General features: G+C 22.0%; 2 protein-coding genes across 2 annotated transcripts; both read left to right on the top strand.

Annotated features, from left to right (window-relative positions):
• Window positions 1–1,162: 1,162 nt before the first annotated feature.
• Window positions 1,163–2,897, top strand: LOC726955 (rhythmically expressed gene 2 protein). The gene is made up of 3 exons (XM_006557433.3): window positions 1,163–1,323; window positions 1,624–1,921; window positions 2,385–2,897. The coding sequence occupies exons 2-3, from the start codon at window positions 1,637–1,639 to the stop codon at window positions 2,856–2,858; spliced, it is 759 nt and encodes a 252-aa protein (XP_006557496.1). The 5' UTR covers window positions 1,163–1,323; window positions 1,624–1,636; the 3' UTR covers window positions 2,859–2,897.
• A 1,006-nt stretch (window positions 2,898–3,903) lies between these two features.
• LOC409474 (laminin subunit gamma-1) lies at window positions 3,904–16,895 on the top strand. Its single transcript, XM_026443953.1, has 26 exons — window positions 3,904–4,055; window positions 4,858–5,216; window positions 6,131–6,389; window positions 7,428–7,729; window positions 7,944–8,149; window positions 8,490–8,593; window positions 10,067–10,255; window positions 10,438–10,663; window positions 10,767–11,023; window positions 11,196–11,368; window positions 11,450–11,582; window positions 11,642–11,866; window positions 11,953–12,141; window positions 12,223–12,408; window positions 12,491–12,693; window positions 12,800–13,015; window positions 13,095–13,365; window positions 13,633–13,811; window positions 13,890–14,020; window positions 14,092–14,202; window positions 14,358–14,556; window positions 14,631–14,868; window positions 15,001–15,176; window positions 15,294–15,476; window positions 15,554–15,671; window positions 15,765–16,895. Exons 2-26 carry the CDS (start codon window positions 5,061–5,063, stop codon window positions 15,998–16,000), a joined length of 4,866 nt encoding a protein of 1,621 aa, XP_026299738.1. The 5' UTR covers window positions 3,904–4,055; window positions 4,858–5,060; the 3' UTR covers window positions 16,001–16,895.
• Window positions 16,896–19,100: the final 2,205 nt, after the last annotated feature.

The raw sequence follows: 19,100 nt of genomic DNA, 5'->3' as shown, positions 1-19,100 counted from the left end.
GTATCCACATCTTAATAAAAAAAAAAGATTAGATGAATAACAAAAATTTATAATTTAAAAAAATAAAATTTGAATAAATATTAAATAATGGTGCTAAGTGCAGGAAGTTTGAGAAACCCTGCTCTACCGAATTATGTTCAAAATATTCTTTTTAAGTTTTATAATATTATTTTTGAATTAATAATTTTTATCGATCATATGAATAAGATAGAAATATCAATAAATATTCTCATAATTTTCTTGTAATTATTATAAATAAGTTATTATAAATAAGTTTTCAAACTATGGAATCAAAATCGAACAAATACAATTTTATAATGCAACAAGAACAATTTGCAATAACTAGATTTTACTGGCGTAAAAACCATTATATATAACCAAATTTCTCCTGGATATTTTTTTCATGAATAGGAATTAAATGTAAGTGAACGCAATAAGATCTTGCATTTTTATATATACATATATTAATAGAAAATATAAAAAGCACATGTTACTATTATTATTCTTAGAGACATTAAATAGTAATGTTTTATAATTTATATATATTTACATCTATATATACGTATAATATAAATAGGTAAAACTGTATATAGAGATAATTAAATTTTTTTACATTCTGTTTACGATATATGTATATATATATAATACATGTTATATATATTTACACATATATTATAAAATAATGCTTGTGTACGTCGCATACCGAATGAACATTTTTATCTACTACGTGATAAATAGGTCACGCGAAAAATTATGTACTTATTCCAATTGTTAAATATTGATTAAAATATTGTATATAAAATTCATAGAATTTGTCTTGAATTTTTCAATTAAATTTACACAATATATGAATCTTATAATTTTTTGATTGATAGATTATTTACTGACATTAAAATATTTAACAATTCAAAATTTTATATAGAAACAAGTTACTTATTACATTTTTGTATGCTATTATTTTCAAATATATAATCTAATGTTTATGATTAATACTTGTATTTATTTTAATTTATCATATTTAAACAAAAATTTGATGCATAAAAAATTTTTTATAATATATAAATATATATATACAATATTTTGATAATTGAAAACAAAATTAAATATAAATTATTAATTCTAATTAAAAAGATTCTATGTAATTCTTCTATATAATTCTAACATCATTCACATGTTTTTCACAGAAATGTCACGTGTTGACGGCGTGAGAATAGTCGTCATATTTTTATTCTTTTGAAATGAGATGCACAAGTTTCTCTAATGTGATCATCTTTCAGTTCATATTTCTTCATCTGGTTATTTTATTAAAAATAAATTTAAATAGTAAGTAAGAATAAATTTCTATTATTAATTTTGTATTGTATCAAAAAATATTTAATTACAATTAGTATTAAAATAATAAAATAAAATAATAACGCAAAATAATTTGAATTAATATTAATATTTTTATATATGAAAATAAATTTAAAATTATTATCTTATGATAGCGTTGAAAATATAAAAAAAATCTTTCTCCATATGAGATCGATTGGTAGTACTGTTCACGACGTGAAACAAGTGTATTTTTTCGTCGTATATTATATGATAAAAGTAGTGTTTTAAATATTTGGTATTTCTTTATAGACAAAATTTAATAATGATAAAGTTCGTCCGACCGCGATTAATAACATTTGATGTTACTGATACGTTACTGATGACAAATTTGGAGAAACATTATGCCGAAATTGGTTCTCAACACGGCCTGTCAATTGATCCACATAAATTGGCGCGAAGCTTCAAAAACAACTTTCGTAAACTTAGTCTAGAACATCCTGTTTATGGTAAACACACAGGTATTGGATGGAAAAATTGGTGGAGACAAATAGTTCATAATATTTTTAAAGAACAACATAATTACATTTCGGATGCTACTTTGGATAAGGTGATGAAAATTTTCACGATGTTGAAAATTTAGAATCTATAATGAAATGAATAAAATTTGATGTCATTTTTATTTAACAAAAAATTATTTTTATATTTTTATATAAAAAATATATTTTAGTTATATCAATATAATTTAAAAATATGATTTATTAAAAATAAGATTATTATTTTTAGAAATAAATTAAACTTAACAATTGTTTTAATTTAATTTTTAAACTGAGCATAAATTATCTATATTTTATCATTACATATTATTTTTTATTTTATACGATAATTACGATAATTACAATTTTTATTTTTTTACCAATTTCATTTTAAAATTTTTATGTTGATATAAAAAAGATACAAAGATTATAAAATACAGGAAGTATTTATTAGAAAAAGAAAAATAATTATCGAAAAAAATCTAACCTAAACTCATACCTACTGTCGATGACCTTTTTTATCATTATGACCCGTAGGTTGCTAACAGTTTGATAAAGTGCTATGGTACGAGCTTATGTTGGCATAAATATCCTGGCACAATCGAATTACTGGAATATCTTCGAGAAAAGGACTTGATTTTGGGTGTAATATCAAATTTCGATGAGAGATTGGAAGCGGTGCTTAAAGACACGAGGATACGTTTTTATTTTTCTTTCGTTTTAACATCTTATGATTTCGGTATTGAGAAACCAGATACTTTAATATTTAATGAAGCTCTTAGGTTAACAAAAGAACGACATAATATCAACATAATTCCCCAACAAGCAATACATATTGGTGATTCTATTAGTAATGATTATATCGGAGCGAAAAATGCTAATTGGAATGCTATTCTTGTTCAACATAATAATGATGTTATAGATGAAAAAAAAGTCCCTACGAAGGATGTGTTTAGAAATCTTCAAGATTTGAAACTACATCTTTCTACACTTTTAGATAAAGATATATAATGTACATAATATAGTCAAATAAAAATTGAAAATATAATATTTTATAAATCATCACAAGATTCATATTTTAACAAAAAATAAATTTATAGATAAAATTTGTCATAACAAAAAAAAAACAGGAAATTATAAATATTTCCAATATGTTTATTTAACAATGAAATCGATTATATGATACTCTATATTATATTTTATTAAAATTAATAAAATTATAAATATACTTTATTAAATTAAAATTAAAAGATTTGATATCATTGTATATATAAATAATAAGATAAACGGAAAAATATATCATAATGTTTATAATGTATCCTTTACACAATATATATTTAAGTTATAATAAAAATATAAGGATATAATAACAATTTTTGACAAATTTTTGACAAATATATCTACAATAAGCAATAATACTATATATATTTTTATAAATATTAATAATATTTATATATTTGTTGATATGAAATGACATAAAATAATGAATTTTTAATAATGTGATATTATTATTTCATAATAAACATAAGATAATTTTAAAAATATATTTTAAAATTATTTATATTTTTATATAATGCTATCTATATTCTATTCATTTTTGTATTTTATTTATTTTAATATATTTTATTTAAAAACTAGATAAAAACAATATGAAGTGAGAATATTTGAAGTATATTGTATTATTGATAATGATAGGAAGAAGTCATCGTTTTCTAATCTTTTCACTTCCGTTCTAGCAAGATATTACTGATCATGAATTCTACTAAAATAATATAATTCTAAAATAATTTTAGTTCTTAATTCGCGAAAATAAAAGTCCATTAAACAATGCTTAATTTTAGATTTTAAATTATTTCAAGATTTTTTTTATTGTATTATTTATTTACTGTGTTCATAAACGTATCAAGAAAATGTATTTCAAATTTTTAAAATATTTTTTTCTTTTAAAATTAAAATTTTAAAAAACATAAATATGTACATTTATATACATTATTAATAATAAAATATAAAATGTAATAATCTCATCATTATATTTCTTTTTTAACTTACACTTTCTACAGCATATTACCACTACAAATATTCGGCATATACGATTCCCTCACTCATGCTATGACAACGATACGATATAACTCTCGTTCAGTATCTCGCTAAACTGTTACAGGGAAAGAAGTTTTCTTATGATTTACCAATCTTCTATCAGTTGAAGAGGTTAGAATGAAAATTTATTGTTCATTTTTAAAAATTCGTGATATTTGTGTGAATTTTTTTATTGAAAAAAGAGTGAATTCACGGTCAATTTGTGTTTTATATAATTTTGTGAATATTAACTATTCAAATTTTTATTTTAGTAAGAAATAAAAGATTATTTTTTTTGGTTATAAACTTCTTTAAATTGACATTGTTTATTTTCTAAAATTATAACATAAATATTTATTGAAATTGCAGTTCGTGATTTATGTGCCGAAATATGTGATCAGAAATAATATGCATATTTATTTTTCAAAATTTTAAAAATTTTAGATAAAAAAGAATAGATTTTAAGAAAGAAACAATATTAAATGCAAAATAACTTATTAAATAATATAGAATATATATATAAATTAATATTTAATAATTTTATTTGAACAAATGTTACTAGTTCAGTTGCAGAATTTTAATTTAAAAATTATTTTATAAGATTAATGAAAAATATATGTAAAAAACATAAACTTTACAATAACATTTTTATTTTATATATTAATATATTTTATGTACATATATGTTGTTATTTTAAATTATAAATTGTGATTTTTATATTTAAATTATAATTTTGATAATTTTTCATTGTGAAATGATTTATAAATTTGAAAACAGGATTATATTCAATTTTTCTATTTTTGTATGTAATTATATTAATATTTTCATTTTAATTTTTTATAATTATATGTATATATTTCTTTATATATTAAATTTAATAAATTTAATATAGAACATCAAAAGATTAATTAATATTAAAATTAAAAAATATTAGGTAGGAAGACCAGGCGAACGGAAGATTGCGGAATGCAATTGCGACAGTGAAAACTAAAAATTATTGGAACTTTCCTTATTAATGAACTCGGTCGAAAATTAGTGTATATTCTGACCTTTAAAAAATTCAAAAAAAAGTTTGAGAGTTTTCATTTAAAATTATTAAAAAAATTATAAAAAAAAAAACTCTAAAGAAGTTCAAATATGAACAGAGAAAGGCACAAGAAAATATTAATTTTACTTGCAATTTGCTTGATAACAGTATTTGCGGAACCTGATCCTTTAGATGAACTTTTTTATAGTCGATTTTCAAAAAATCGTGATGAAGACAAATGCTATGATGACAATGGAAGACCACAGGTTCGTAATTTTATTTATTATATTTACATAAATATATAAATATTAAAATAATTTATTTTATTTTATTATTTTATCATTAATTTATTTTTCTTTCTTTATTCTTTTTTTTCTTTATAATATTTATATAATTAAAATAATAATATTTTTTTATTTAATTTCGAATTACAAAAATAGTAATATTTAATATATGTAGATTACAATATATTTAATTATCAAATAATTATTTTTTATTAATTTAATAATAATAATTTGATTAATTTATTTTTTATTTTTTTCAAAAAAATATAAATTATCTTTCACAGTTATATTATTTTATATTTGTATTATTTCATAAAAATATAATAAGCATGAACAAACTTTTAATTATTCTGATTTTTAATCATTAAAATTTTAATTTTTTTTTGAAGATGTTATTACATTAGGTTATCATTTTAAAGATTCGAAATTGCATCAATTTTCGACGATAACTATAAATAATATAACTAAATAATCGTTCTGAATATTAAAGGATTTAATAAAATTCTAATTTTTATTTTTTTAATTTTACTTTTTACTCTTTAATTTTTAAAAAATTTGAAATTTACGTAAATATTTTTGTTTAGATATTACAGAATTTTGTAGGAAATATTTATAATATATATATCCGGGACGAAAATAATCTGAAAATATAAAATATCTTGGCCTATCCTATAACATTTTTGTCTACCATTTGTCTAGCATTTATATATAAATATTATGTTTAATTTAAAATATTTAAATTTTAATTAAAAAAAAAAAAAGAAAAAAAGAAAATACATAGTGAAAAAAAGTATTAATTATTGATATAATTTCTGAACATTGCGAAAAAAAATATTTTAAATTTTATAATAAAAATTTATAATTCTATTAAATATTATTCTGAATGCATGTTGTAGAGGTGTATACCACCTTTTGAAAATGCAGCATTTAATGTTCTTATGGAGGCAACGAATACATGTGGCCAAGATCGACAAACAGAATTTTGTAAACAAACTGGTGTCCAAAGAAAGTCCTGCGAAATTTGTCGATATGGAGATCATTTAGCTTCGTTTCTTACCGATTATGATAATAATGACAATGCAACTTGGTGGCAATCAGAAACAATGTATGAGGGAATTCAATATCCGAATCAAGTTAATCTCACATTGCCATTGGGTATGATATAAAAATGTTGTATATTTTATATTAAATATTACAATTTTATATATATATTTTTTACATATAATTTATGCTATGTATAAAATATATTTTATATTTTGTTTGAATTCAAATATGGCTATATTCATATTAATTGAGATAATTTTTCATGGAATTTAAATAATATATAATATTTATGAAACTTATATTATAAATAGAAAAAAAGAATTTATTCATCAGTTCATTTCACGATATAAATTTAACACATATTCAATATTTTTCACTTTCTTCTTCTTCATTTCTATTCTTTCATTTTATATCGTTATCTATCAGGATGCGTGTACGATGAGATAATTCTCGATGATAACTATAAATGCGGAACTCCAAACTGATGGAAAAATTATATAGTCATTTACAAAAGTATCATATATTTCAAGAAAATAATATTTTTATTCAAATAAATCATATATAATAATATATTTATTATTTAACATAAAATAATAATAAAATAACTATTTATCTTTATCGAAGAATTAATGAATATAATGAATATAAAAAATGTTATTATATATAGAATTTTATTTTATTAATAATAAAAATAATCTTTTTATACAGATAAAATTAATAATTATGATTTGTAAAATATGTATGTAACGAAGCTAATTCTAACACTATTCCGAGAATTCAGATAATATAAGATTCTTAAAAATGAGAAGAACACAGAATCTTTGCCTGTATACCACATGTTCATTTAGAAAGAAAGCCACTTGCATCCCGCTAGCTATAGTGAAGAATTACAATGGCGTAGAATCTTTATTTTTTAATAATTTCAAATCATAATTATAATAAATAATTTTTTTTAAAAAAACATTTTTTGTATCTATTTATATTATAAAAAATTTTAATTTGTTTTATCTCTAAAAAATTAAATATTTATTATCTTTATATTATATGTGTCAATTTTTATTAAGTTGATAATTTATATATTTTTTTTTTATTATCTTTTTTTTACATATATACGTATGTAAAATGCTCTTTAATAATTATTAATTATAGGCAAGACGTTCGATATAACATATGTTAGAGTGCTTTTTGAGTCTCCGCGTCCAGAAAGTTGGGGTATCTATAAGAGAAAAAATGAAAATTCGCCATGGGAACCTTATCAATTTTATTCTGCGAGTTGTAGAGATATGTATGATTTACCGGATTCAAAGGAAACAGTACGAGGTGATGATACCAGGGTATTATGTACTTCTATCTATTCTGATATATCACCTTTGACGAAAGGTGCTGTCGCATACTCTACTTTAGAAGGACGACCCTCGGCATACAATTTTGAATCTAATACAGCATTACAGGTACAATTTTTATTTTATCAATTCATTTTTCATTTTTTTTTTTATTTTATCAATAACAATTTTTTTTATAAAAATTATTATTAAGTATAGAAAACAAATTACAAATAACGTGTTAAAAATGAAATAAAAATAGTAATATGAAATTAAAGTAACAAAATTATTTAATGTAATAAAAAAAATTTATAATGATATAATATTATTTTTATTTTAAAAGGAATGGGTGCAAGCGACAGATTTAAGAATCACGTTAGATAAAATGAATACTTTTGGTGACGAAGTTTTTGGCGATGATCAGGTATTAAAATCCTACTACTATGCAATCGCTGACGTTGCTGTTGGAGCACGTTGTGCTTGCAATGGTCACGCTGGAGAATGTGTAAACAGTACTAGTGTAGATGGAAAAACTCGTAGAGTATGTAGGTAAGGTAATTTATAAATAATTATTTTTCTATATACAATAACTAGTTAAAATGATTAAATATTAGTAATATAGAGAATATAAGATATGTAACTAAAATGAAATATATAATTGGAATAATTAATTGTAATTTTATATAAATATTATACATAATATATATATATATATATATATATATATATATATATATTAAAATTATATATAAAATTATTTTATATATTTTATGTTTCATATTATTTATAAAATTTTAAGAAAACGCAATTAAAGCGATTTCATATTAATTTTTTTATATTACAAATTTAATTCATAAATTTCAAATAGATGTGATTTAATCTTTTATAGATGTGAACATAATACTGCGGGTCCAGATTGCAACGAGTGTATGCCCTTTTTCAATGATGCACCTTGGGGACGTGCTACTACCAAAGATGCGCACGAATGTAAACGTAAGTATAATATTGAATTTGAAATAACATTTGAAATAAATTAATAAAAATAAAACATATGTTTACAACTATATTTATATACACATATCGCAAATATAAATGAAAAAAGAATATCATTGAAAGATTATTATTTCATTTTAACAACTCTTATTTTTCCAATGATCATTTTTCGTATTCTATTTCATAATAAGAACATTTTTATCATCATAAATCATATTTTTGGTTAATTATTATTATTATTATTTGGTTAATTGTTATTATTAAATCTCTGTTCAGTTTTTATTAAAATCTATTAAGAGCAACATAATTGATGATATTATTCAATTTTATTAGATACAATATCAATTTTGATGTAATATTTAAAATAATAATAAAAAATCTATTTATATAAAATAAATAATACATATATATATATGTTATTATTTTTCTATTAAGAAATATTTTTTAATTAAAAAATAAAAAATATTGAGAAAGTTAATTTCTTGAAAAAAGTTAGCAATCTATAAAATTAAATCGTTTTTCCATTTTCACATTATTTCTTGTATCAATTTTAATATTTTTTATCATTTATAAAAATTTATTATATATAAAAGAGAAAGATTTCTTTACTATTGTGGGTATCATACTTTCTGAGCAACCGAAGAGAGTTTACGTTTACGATCACGTTGGCATTACCTTTTACGTTCATTGCTTGTTCTAAAGTGGGGACTGTTAGCAGAGACACATAATGCAGCTTTTCTTTAGATCACGAACTCAGTACTCAAGATATCGCGATATAAGCAGATATTTATTATATCATATTGAATCGTATAGTTACATGATTTTTTTTAAAAAAGAAAACAGAATGATTTTGAATTTATTCATTTATTTATAATTATATTATTTAGTTAGTTATAGTTAGTTTAGTTATTATAATAAAATATATTGTTTATCATTAAATAAAAAAATTTGTTTATATATTTTTAAATTTATAACTTTTTTATTATTGTGATTATTTTTATCAAATTGAAAAACTTATATATTTTTACATATTTTATGAATAATTGATCAAAAATATAAGATATATTTTCTAAATATATTAAAATATATATAATATATTTTAAATATATTAGATATATTTTTAAAATATATCTCAAATTATAAAGAATGATGAAAAATGATGAAGAATGATATTTTTCAAAAATTCCTCTTTTTTTGTTTATAAATTATATAATTTTCATTTAAAATGAAATTAATTACATATTTAATATTTGTAAATGTGATGATTATTACTTCATCACATTGGAATGGAATTTTGCCATGGTATTCAGAATCTAGTAAATATTTAAAAAATATTATTTTAACATTAACAATTTTTTATGAAAAATTATAATTTATGATATTATAAAATTTTGAAATATTTCAAAATTATATAATATTATACAAGAAAAATATAAATTTTACATTGATTATGATTGTAATGTTATTTTTCAGCTTGTAATTGCAATGGTTATTCAGAAAGATGCTTTTTTGATAAAGAATTATATAAAGTCACTGGTCATGGTGGACATTGTCTGGATTGTCGAGCTAATCGTGATGGTGCGAATTGCGAACGTTGTCGGGAGAACTTCTATCAGCGTCCTGAAGATAATTATTGTGTTGCTTGTAATTGCAATGAAATTGGTAAATTGAAATATTTTTTCTTATTTTTATTTTAAAATTAAAATATATTTGTAATTTATTAATTATAAATATATACAATAAGAAATATTATAATTTTTTATTTGTATTAAAAATACAATCAAAATAAATATTTGATATTTATATAAAATATATATTAAAATAAATATTTGAATTTATTATAGGTTCAAGAAGTTTACAATGTAATAGCGAAGGAAAGTGTCAATGTAAACCTGGTGTAACAGGTGATAAATGTGACCATTGTGCAGCAAATTATTATAACTTTGGTTCATATGGCTGCAGTTCTTGTGAATGTAATGCAGCTGGTTCTCTCACAAATATACCAAACTGTGATCCTATCAGTGGTATTTGCACATGTAAAGAAAATGTTGAAGGAAAAAGATGTCGAGTGTTAGTATACTTATATCATTAATATTTTTTATGATATTATATTATAAAAATAAATAAGTAGGATTGATTATATGTTTACTAATATTGTTTCTATAATAAATAGATGTAAACCAGGATTTTTCAATCTTGCAATGGATAATAAATTTGGTTGTACACCATGCTTCTGTTATGGTCATTCTTCAGTTTGTAAACCAGCAAGTGGTTATTCTAAAGTTGTAATTGAAAGTATGTTTGTGAGAGGAGCTGAACGATGGAAAGCTACTGTAGCTGGTAATCCAATAAGACTTCAGTATGATCCTCTTACTCAAACAATATCTGCTACAGCATTAGATCGAGACAATGTTTATTTTGTTGCACCTGGTAAATATAAATAAAATTCTTATATCATTTTTATATCATTCTAAAAATTCTAAAAATTTTTTCTAAAAATCTTATATTACTCTTATAATGTGCACAATAAAATATTTTATTGTTTTAATAAAGATTTATACTACATATATTTACTAACCAAGAATGTTATTACATTACATAGATAGATTTCTTGGTGATCAACGAGCCTCTTACAATCAAGATTTGTCATTTACTTTGAGAATTGGAGAGGCTGGTCCTGCACCTACTGTTCGTGATGTTATATTTGAAGGAGGCAATGGAGAACAAATTACACAACCAATCTTTGGACAAAACAATCATTTACCTTCAGTGACAGTAACTAAAAATTTAATCTAATATAATTAAATACCAAATTTTAATATTTAAAGTTTATTAATTCATAAAAAATGATTTCAGCCACATGAATACCATTTTAAATTGCACGAACATCCTAATTATGGTTGGGAACCTCGTCTTTCTTCTCGAGCTTTTATGTCTATTTTGTCAAACTTAACAGCTATTAAAATTCGTGGCACCTATACACATCAAGGTATTTTAATTATTTTGAAGATGAAATATTATTTCTATCATATAGTTTTCTTTCTACAGGTCGAGGATTCTTAGATGATGTTAAACTGGAAACAGCACTTCGAGGTGCTGCAGGTGAAAGTGCTGATTGGGTGGAACATTGTGATTGTCCTCATGGTTATGTGGGCCAATTTTGTGAATCTTGTGCTCCTGGATTTCATCATGATCCGCCAAATGGTGGTCCTTTTGCTCTTTGTATTCCTTGCAATTGCAATAATCATGCAGATATTTGCGAAGCTGAAACTGGTATTTGTTTTAAGTAAATTTGAAATAAAAATTGATTCACAATTTATTTTAATATTTGAATATTTATATTTTTTGATTTATTTTAGGACAATGCATTTGTGAACATAATACGGCCGGTAGTAATTGTGAATTATGTAAACGAGGATATTATGGCCATCCGTTAAAGGGTACACCCGATGATTGTAAACCATGTCCGTGTCCCGATAATGGACCTTGTATATTACTTGGCAATAATCCGGATCCGATTTGTTCTGAATGTCCATTGGGTAGAACAGGTAAAACAAAACTTTAAGTACTTTAAATAATTTTTTACTTTTTACTTTATAAAAAATTATTTATGTTATCCTTTGTTTTAGGACCTAGATGTGAAACATGTTCGGATGGATATTTTGGAAATCCTGAAAAAGATATAGCTTGCAGACCTTGTGATTGCAACAACAATATCGATTTAAATGCTGTAAGAAATTGTAATCATGAAACTGGTGAATGTTTGAAATGTGTAAATAATACGGCTGGTTTTCATTGTGAAGAATGTCTTCCAGGCATGTATATATAAATAAATATAATTTTGTTTTTGTAATATATTTTTTTGATATTTTAAGTAACTATATTTATAATCAATAGGATATTATGGAGATGCATTATCTGATCGTAAAGAAGATGGATGTAAGCTATGCCAATGCTATCCACCAGGTACAGTTGAACTCAACGATGGTAGAGTAGCACCTTGTGAACAATTAACAGGTCATTGTACTTGCAAATCTCATGTAATTGGTCGAAATTGTGATAAATGTGAAGAAGGATATTATCATATATTAAGTGGAGAGGTATTTTAAATTGCTAAAACAATTGTTTCACAAATATAAAACGAATAATAGCTTGTCTTAAATTAAATAATTATTCTTATTAAATAATTATATACATACATTTTAGGGATGTACACCTTGCAATTGTGACGCTGAAGGATCTTATAATCGTACTTGTAATCCTGTTACTGGTCAATGTGAATGTAGACCTGGAATTACTGGACAACATTGTGATGCATGCGTTCCTTATCAATATGGATTTAGTAGAGAAGGTTGCAAACCTTGTGATTGTGATAGTATTGGTTCCCAAGATCTGCAATGTGATGCCAATGGACAATGTCCAGTAAGTTTATTAAAAAAGTAGTGTTTGTACTGATAAAAAATTTGAATTATTTATTAAAATAATTATTCTTATATTATAGTGTTTACCAAATGTAGAAGGAAGACGCTGTGATCGTTGTAAAGAAAATAAACACAATAGACAAAATGGATGTGTCGATTGTCCTGATTGTTACAATCTTGTTCAAGCTGCTGCTAATAATCACAGAGTACGTTTAACTGAATTAGAAAATACACTCAAAAAGATTAACAGTAGTCCAACAGTTATAAAAGATTCAGATTTTGAAAAAGAATTAAAAAATATTCAAGATAAAGTAAAGAATCTCTTACAAATTGCAAAACAAGGATCAGGTAGTAAGTATAATTTATATTATTCTTTTACGTTCGTTTCTCGAGTTATTTTCAATTGAATTCGATTTTTTTTATTAATTAATTTTTAAGTATGAAAAAAATAAAAATAAATTGTTATTAAGTGTATAAAATTATTATGTAATTTTAAACTTTTTTTTTAATCATTATAAATTTTTTATTAATTAAAATAAAAAGCAAGATTAAAACGTAAAAAACGTAATAGAATTAATAATATCATTTAGATGAGATTATATAAAGAGAATGTTTTAGGTGAAAATAAAACTTTGGTGGAACAACTTGATGAATTGCGTGATCAATTAAATGAAATTAGTGAAATCTCTCATACTGTAAATTTAACTGCTTCTGATGCATATAAAACTACTTTGGAAGGTTTAATGAATATTGATGAAGCAGAAAAAGTGCTTGATAAAATACATGCTCAATTAACTGTAAGAAAAATATAATTTTATATAATAAAATTTATAAAAATTAATATATTAATCAAATTTTTATCATTAAAATATTAGGAAACAGAAGATTATTTAGCTACTGATGGAGCAACTGCATTAACAAAAGCGAAATTACGCGCAGAACAAGTTGGTCAAGGAAATAAACAAATGACTTCAATCGCACAAGAAGCGCGTGTATTAGCAGATTTGTGAGTAATTTAGTTTTATAAATTTTAAATATTTCTTTAAAATATATCTATATATTACTTTTTATTTATAGAAATGTTAATGAAGCGAAAAAGATACATGCACTGGCAGAACGAGCTCGAAATACAACAATAGAAGCTTATACTCTTGCAAAGAAAGCTATAGGAAAATACACTAACATAACGTATGCATTTATTCATTATTTTATATTAAAATAAAGTAATAATATAATTATTATCAATATTAGTAATTTATATTGGTAATTTTCAAAATTATTTTAACTTCGTAATTATTTTATTTTAATTATCGTAATATTTTAAAAATTGATTATGTATTTAGTGATGATATTAGAGGATTGGAAAATAAGTTAGAATTACTAGAGCATCGTATGAACGAGGTGAAAAATCTTACCAATATAGCAGCAACTAAATCATCCACTGTTTCACAAGAAGCAATAGATTTATTGATTCTCGATTTAGCACTTCCACCTGTTGACATTGAGCAATTGAGAAATCAAATTGAAGATGTGAATAATGAAGTAAATATAAATTATAATAAATATTATTATTGATAATAATTTATGATAGTTTAATTGATAATAAAATATTATAGGGATTGCGATTGAAAGAACAAGCACAATTATTATTAGATCAAAATGAAAATCTTATAAAAGAAATGGCACAAAAAGTAATAAAAAGCGAAGAGTTAATAGAACGAGCGCAAGATCAACAAGCAGCTACGGCCGAACTTTTGGCTGAATTAGACGGTGCAAATGAAAAAGCAGATGATGCTGTAAAACTAGGAGATCAAACATTGAAAGAAGCTCAGGAAACATTAAAGAAATTAGGCGGTATATCTCATTTTTTTAAATTATTTTTATTGATAATAATGATAATTTCAAAAAGAAAAAGGCAAATATAGGTAAATATAGGTAAATATACAAACAAAGGTATATATATATTAATTATGATATTTCTTTTAGAATTTCATGCTGAAGTAGAACGTGAACGTATTAAAGCTCAAAATGCTTTAAAAGACATTAAAAATATTGAAGAATTAATCATAAATGCTACAAATCAAGCTTTACAAGCTGAAAAAAAATTAAATGGTTCTGAAAATAATGCTGAGTATGCACGCAAAATAGCACAAGATTCTCAAGTTAGTATAATTAATGTTATATATGTATAACATTATATATAATATTATGTATAATATAATATATTTTTTATATTTTTATATTTTCTATATATTAAATACAAAATATTTTTACATTAGAGATATGCAGAAGAAGCTAGTGCAAAAGCAAATGATATTAGAACCGAAGCGAATAAAATTAAAATAGAAGCAGTTCGCGTAGGAAATGAAGCTGAAAAATTACATCAGAGGGTAGATAGTACAGATTCTATGATGAAACAACATGAAAATCAAACTGATCAAGATACAAATATTACAACTGAAGTAAGGCATCAGTTGTATATAATATTTAATATGATAATTATATAATAAAAATTATGTATATTATTTAATTTTTTTAGGCAAATCATAAAGTTGGTTTAGCTAAAATTAATGTAACATTAGCATCACAGCAAGTCGATAAAGCTCTAAATGAAGTAACTGAAATAATAAAAGAATTAGAAAATTTACCGGAAATTGGTATATTACTTTTTTCTTTATTTTTTTTATTTTATAATTTATTTTATTTTAAATTAAATCTTTAAATATATAAATTTAATTTTTTGTTTTTAGATAATGCTGATTTAAATCGATTAGAAGAACGCTTAGCTGCAGCTGAAAAAGAAATTGCAGCTGCAAATCTAGATCAAAGAATTCGTACATTAACTGATGCAAAAAATTTACAAACACAATGGGTAAAAAATTATGAAGATGAAGTCAGTAGATTAAGAATGGAAGTTGAAAACATTGATGAAATAAGAAAAGTTTTGCCTGTTGATTGTCAAAAACGTTTACGACTTGAACCATGAAAAACGTTTTTAAACTTGTACAATATTTAAAAGTAAAACTGTTCATAATGCTACAGTGCCTTACATGCATTGAAGAAAGAAATAAGATTTAAAAAAACATAAAAAACATATGTTTAAAATAATAACTGCAAAATTTATCATATATCCTGTTAAAATTAAGATTCGTACTATATAATTACAGCTTTCTTCAAGAATTGTAAAGTATATTTTAATCATAAATTTATGATAAAAATAAGTTATAATATAACTTAGCGTTAAATTACATAACATTAATGTTAAATAGACAAATATTACTTGAATATTTACTTTTAAATCATTTTATTTAATATATCGTTTATAGTGTGATTTTATATTCTTTCTTTTTTCTTTTTTTAAATATTATAATGATCGCTTCTATATACAAACAACTGATATAATGATCATCATACCAAAGATTTTATCATAGACATATTTTTCGTTATTGTTATCAGGCCATTTGCATTATTCAATACGTTCATTTTTATAATACAGTTTATTTGTACGTATGTATAAACATGTATATAGTATCTATATACAATCATTTATAAAATCTTTTAAGTTTTAAGAAAGTGGCAAAAGTTCCTTTGAAGGATAATTTTTTAATATACAAAATCGAATAATAAATAAATTAATATATGTTGTATGGTTTGCTTATAAATTATTAAAAATCTGTGTGAAAATATTTTCAGAAAATAGAAATCTAAATATATATTATCATTATACATCATTTTTAAGTACGATATAATTTTTATACAAATTTTTTATACATATCTAATATGAATAAACAATAAATAAAGTTAGAGAATATATGATGTAATATATCAGCATGTTATATTTCAAAAGTATACAAAATAAACTAAATATTTTAGACCAAATATTTTATTTGGAAATAATTTTTCAGGACAATACAGAATATTTGTTTACTGACATAGACTGTTACATTTGATCTTATTTGCAAATATGAGATCAAATTGTTAATATATTTTTTATGATTATATTCAACTATATTTATATTTATCAGAAATAAAAAATCATATTGTCATTTCTTTTAAATGATTTATTTTGAGTAATGATTGATATTAAAAAATTTGATTTATAAAAAATATTTATTTTTTTTTAAAATATCGAAAGATATTGAAATACAATTTTTTAAAAGAAAAAATATTTAAATATTTCAATTTAATTAATTGCATGCATTTAGGGAAGGGAGTTTTATAAAGATCCTGTCAAAAATAATAACTATAAATATTTATTATAATGGATCATAGATTATCGCTAACTTAATAATTCATTATTAAAACAGAAGTTAACACATTCATCTAAATGCTATGAAGAAGAACCAATAAATTCTTAGGGAAACTAAAAAATTAAACATTTCACTTAATTATAAATAAAATTATTAGAAACACCAATATAGCGGTCAACACTCCAATGGCTACCCATTGTCTCCGATCTAAAACAAACGGAAAGTAACATCACATGCGTCACTTATGAAAAAAGTAGTCAGAATCAAGATTCATTTTATCATCATTCAGTGAATGACATTAAAATTAAATGAGTAACATATTGTATAATATACTATATAAAAAAAATTAATACTTATATATTTGGCCCTTCTTCAAATGATAAATATTGTACATTATTTTCAACATGCATTCATTAACAAGCAGTTTATAACAACATTATATTTTTTATATTGATACTCTGCACTCTCAAATATTAAATAATAAAATAAATCTTTATTTATAAGTGTATTATTAAAAAATAAAAAAATAAAAAATGATTAAAAAATTAAAAAATAATGATATTGATTTTATTATTCATCATTTATAAAATTTGATATGGTCTAATAAAAAGATCTTTAATTTTTTTATATATTTTAAAAAATGTTTTGATATATCCTCTATAAATTTTAATAATGTCAATTAGAATGCAAAGAATCAATATTATAAAATAATTTAATAATTTAATTGATTTCTAAAGTTACATTTTGAGTTAAAATTATTCATACATAACAAGCAGTAATTGTAACATTTATTAAATTACAAAAGCTTCAGATTGATAATTCTTATTAATTTTTTAAACATTGCATAAACACATAAATAAAAATTCTTTGCATAAACATATAAAAGCAATAATTAGAGCAGAATGATAATACACATATTCATAAATTTTGAGTGAAAAAAATTATATTCCATGATTGAGAGATCTTATAATAAAATTTTATAAATTGTCTATTTATATGATTATTAAAAAAAATTAATATAATAATATAATTGAAATAAAACATAATAATTGAAATAAAACATTGAAAGTTACTTTTGATAAAAATTTAATTATATTAAAAGTATGATAATATATATTTATTATTATCTCTCAAGCAAAGAAATCAATATGTAATGAATTATTATTATTGTAATTATTATTTAAATAATTTTAATGGATTAGGAATTTGGTACTTTACAGCAATATGTACAATATAAATAAAGTCTCCAATTTTATTTATCAGTATGTCTTCACAATTGGTCATTTATGCAAAATAATAAAGTATGTATAATTTTTTAGCTTTTAAATATAAACTAAAATAAACAATTTCTGTTTTATGTATGAATTCACAACATTATATTATTAATACTTTTTTAACAATGAATAAATATTTCAGTTTTTAATTTTAAAGTTTTTCTAATGTTTCATTTTTTTTTTAAATGAAGAGAGTTTCAAACTACCTTATAATACTTATGAACAATCTCATTCACATTGAGAAACAATCAATCAACAATCATCATACGTACAAATAATTGTTTTCACATTTTGCTCTTCTTTCTCTTCAACAATATTCTTTCAAACTTTTCAAACTTTGTATTTTCGTTTACATTCATTACACACATAAAATGATTGGTACTTTTACAATGTTATATGAATATTTCACACTAGCATGTCCTAAACTATTTTTCATCTATGCCTCAATCAACATTAATATCATATATTAATATCACATATACATTGGAAGTAGAAGTATCAGAAGTTTTAGAACATACTAAGAAACAGTATGTATATATATATATATATATATATCTATCTA

This window comes from Apis mellifera, linkage group LG11 (assembly GCF_003254395.2).
Source record: "Apis mellifera strain DH4 linkage group LG11, Amel_HAv3.1, whole genome shotgun sequence".
NCBI classification, from domain to species: Eukaryota; Metazoa; Arthropoda; class Insecta; order Hymenoptera; family Apidae; genus Apis; species Apis mellifera.
This window is presented reverse-complemented; position numbering and strand designations above follow the sequence as displayed.

What these genes read in the sequence shown, in the direction of transcription:
- LOC726955 (XM_006557433.3), top strand. Translation starts at nt 1,637, where the DNA reads ATGATAAAGTTCGTCCGACCGCGATTAATAACATTTGATGTTACTGAT. An exon ending in CGGATGCTACTTTGGATAAG is followed by an intron (nt 1,922 to 2,384) that starts GTGATGAAAATT and finishes TATGACCCGTAG; the next exon opens with GTTGCTAACAGTTTGATAAA.
- LOC409474 (XM_026443953.1), top strand. Translation starts at nt 5,061, where the DNA reads ATGAACAGAGAAAGGCACAAGAAAATATTAATTTTACTTGCAATTTGC. An exon ending in TGGCACCTATACACATCAAG is followed by an intron (nt 11,583 to 11,641) that starts GTATTTTAATTA and finishes TTCTTTCTACAG; the next exon opens with GTCGAGGATTCTTAGATGAT. An exon ending in AACATTAAAGAAATTAGGCG is followed by an intron (nt 14,869 to 15,000) that starts GTATATCTCATT and finishes TATTTCTTTTAG; the next exon opens with AATTTCATGCTGAAGTAGAA.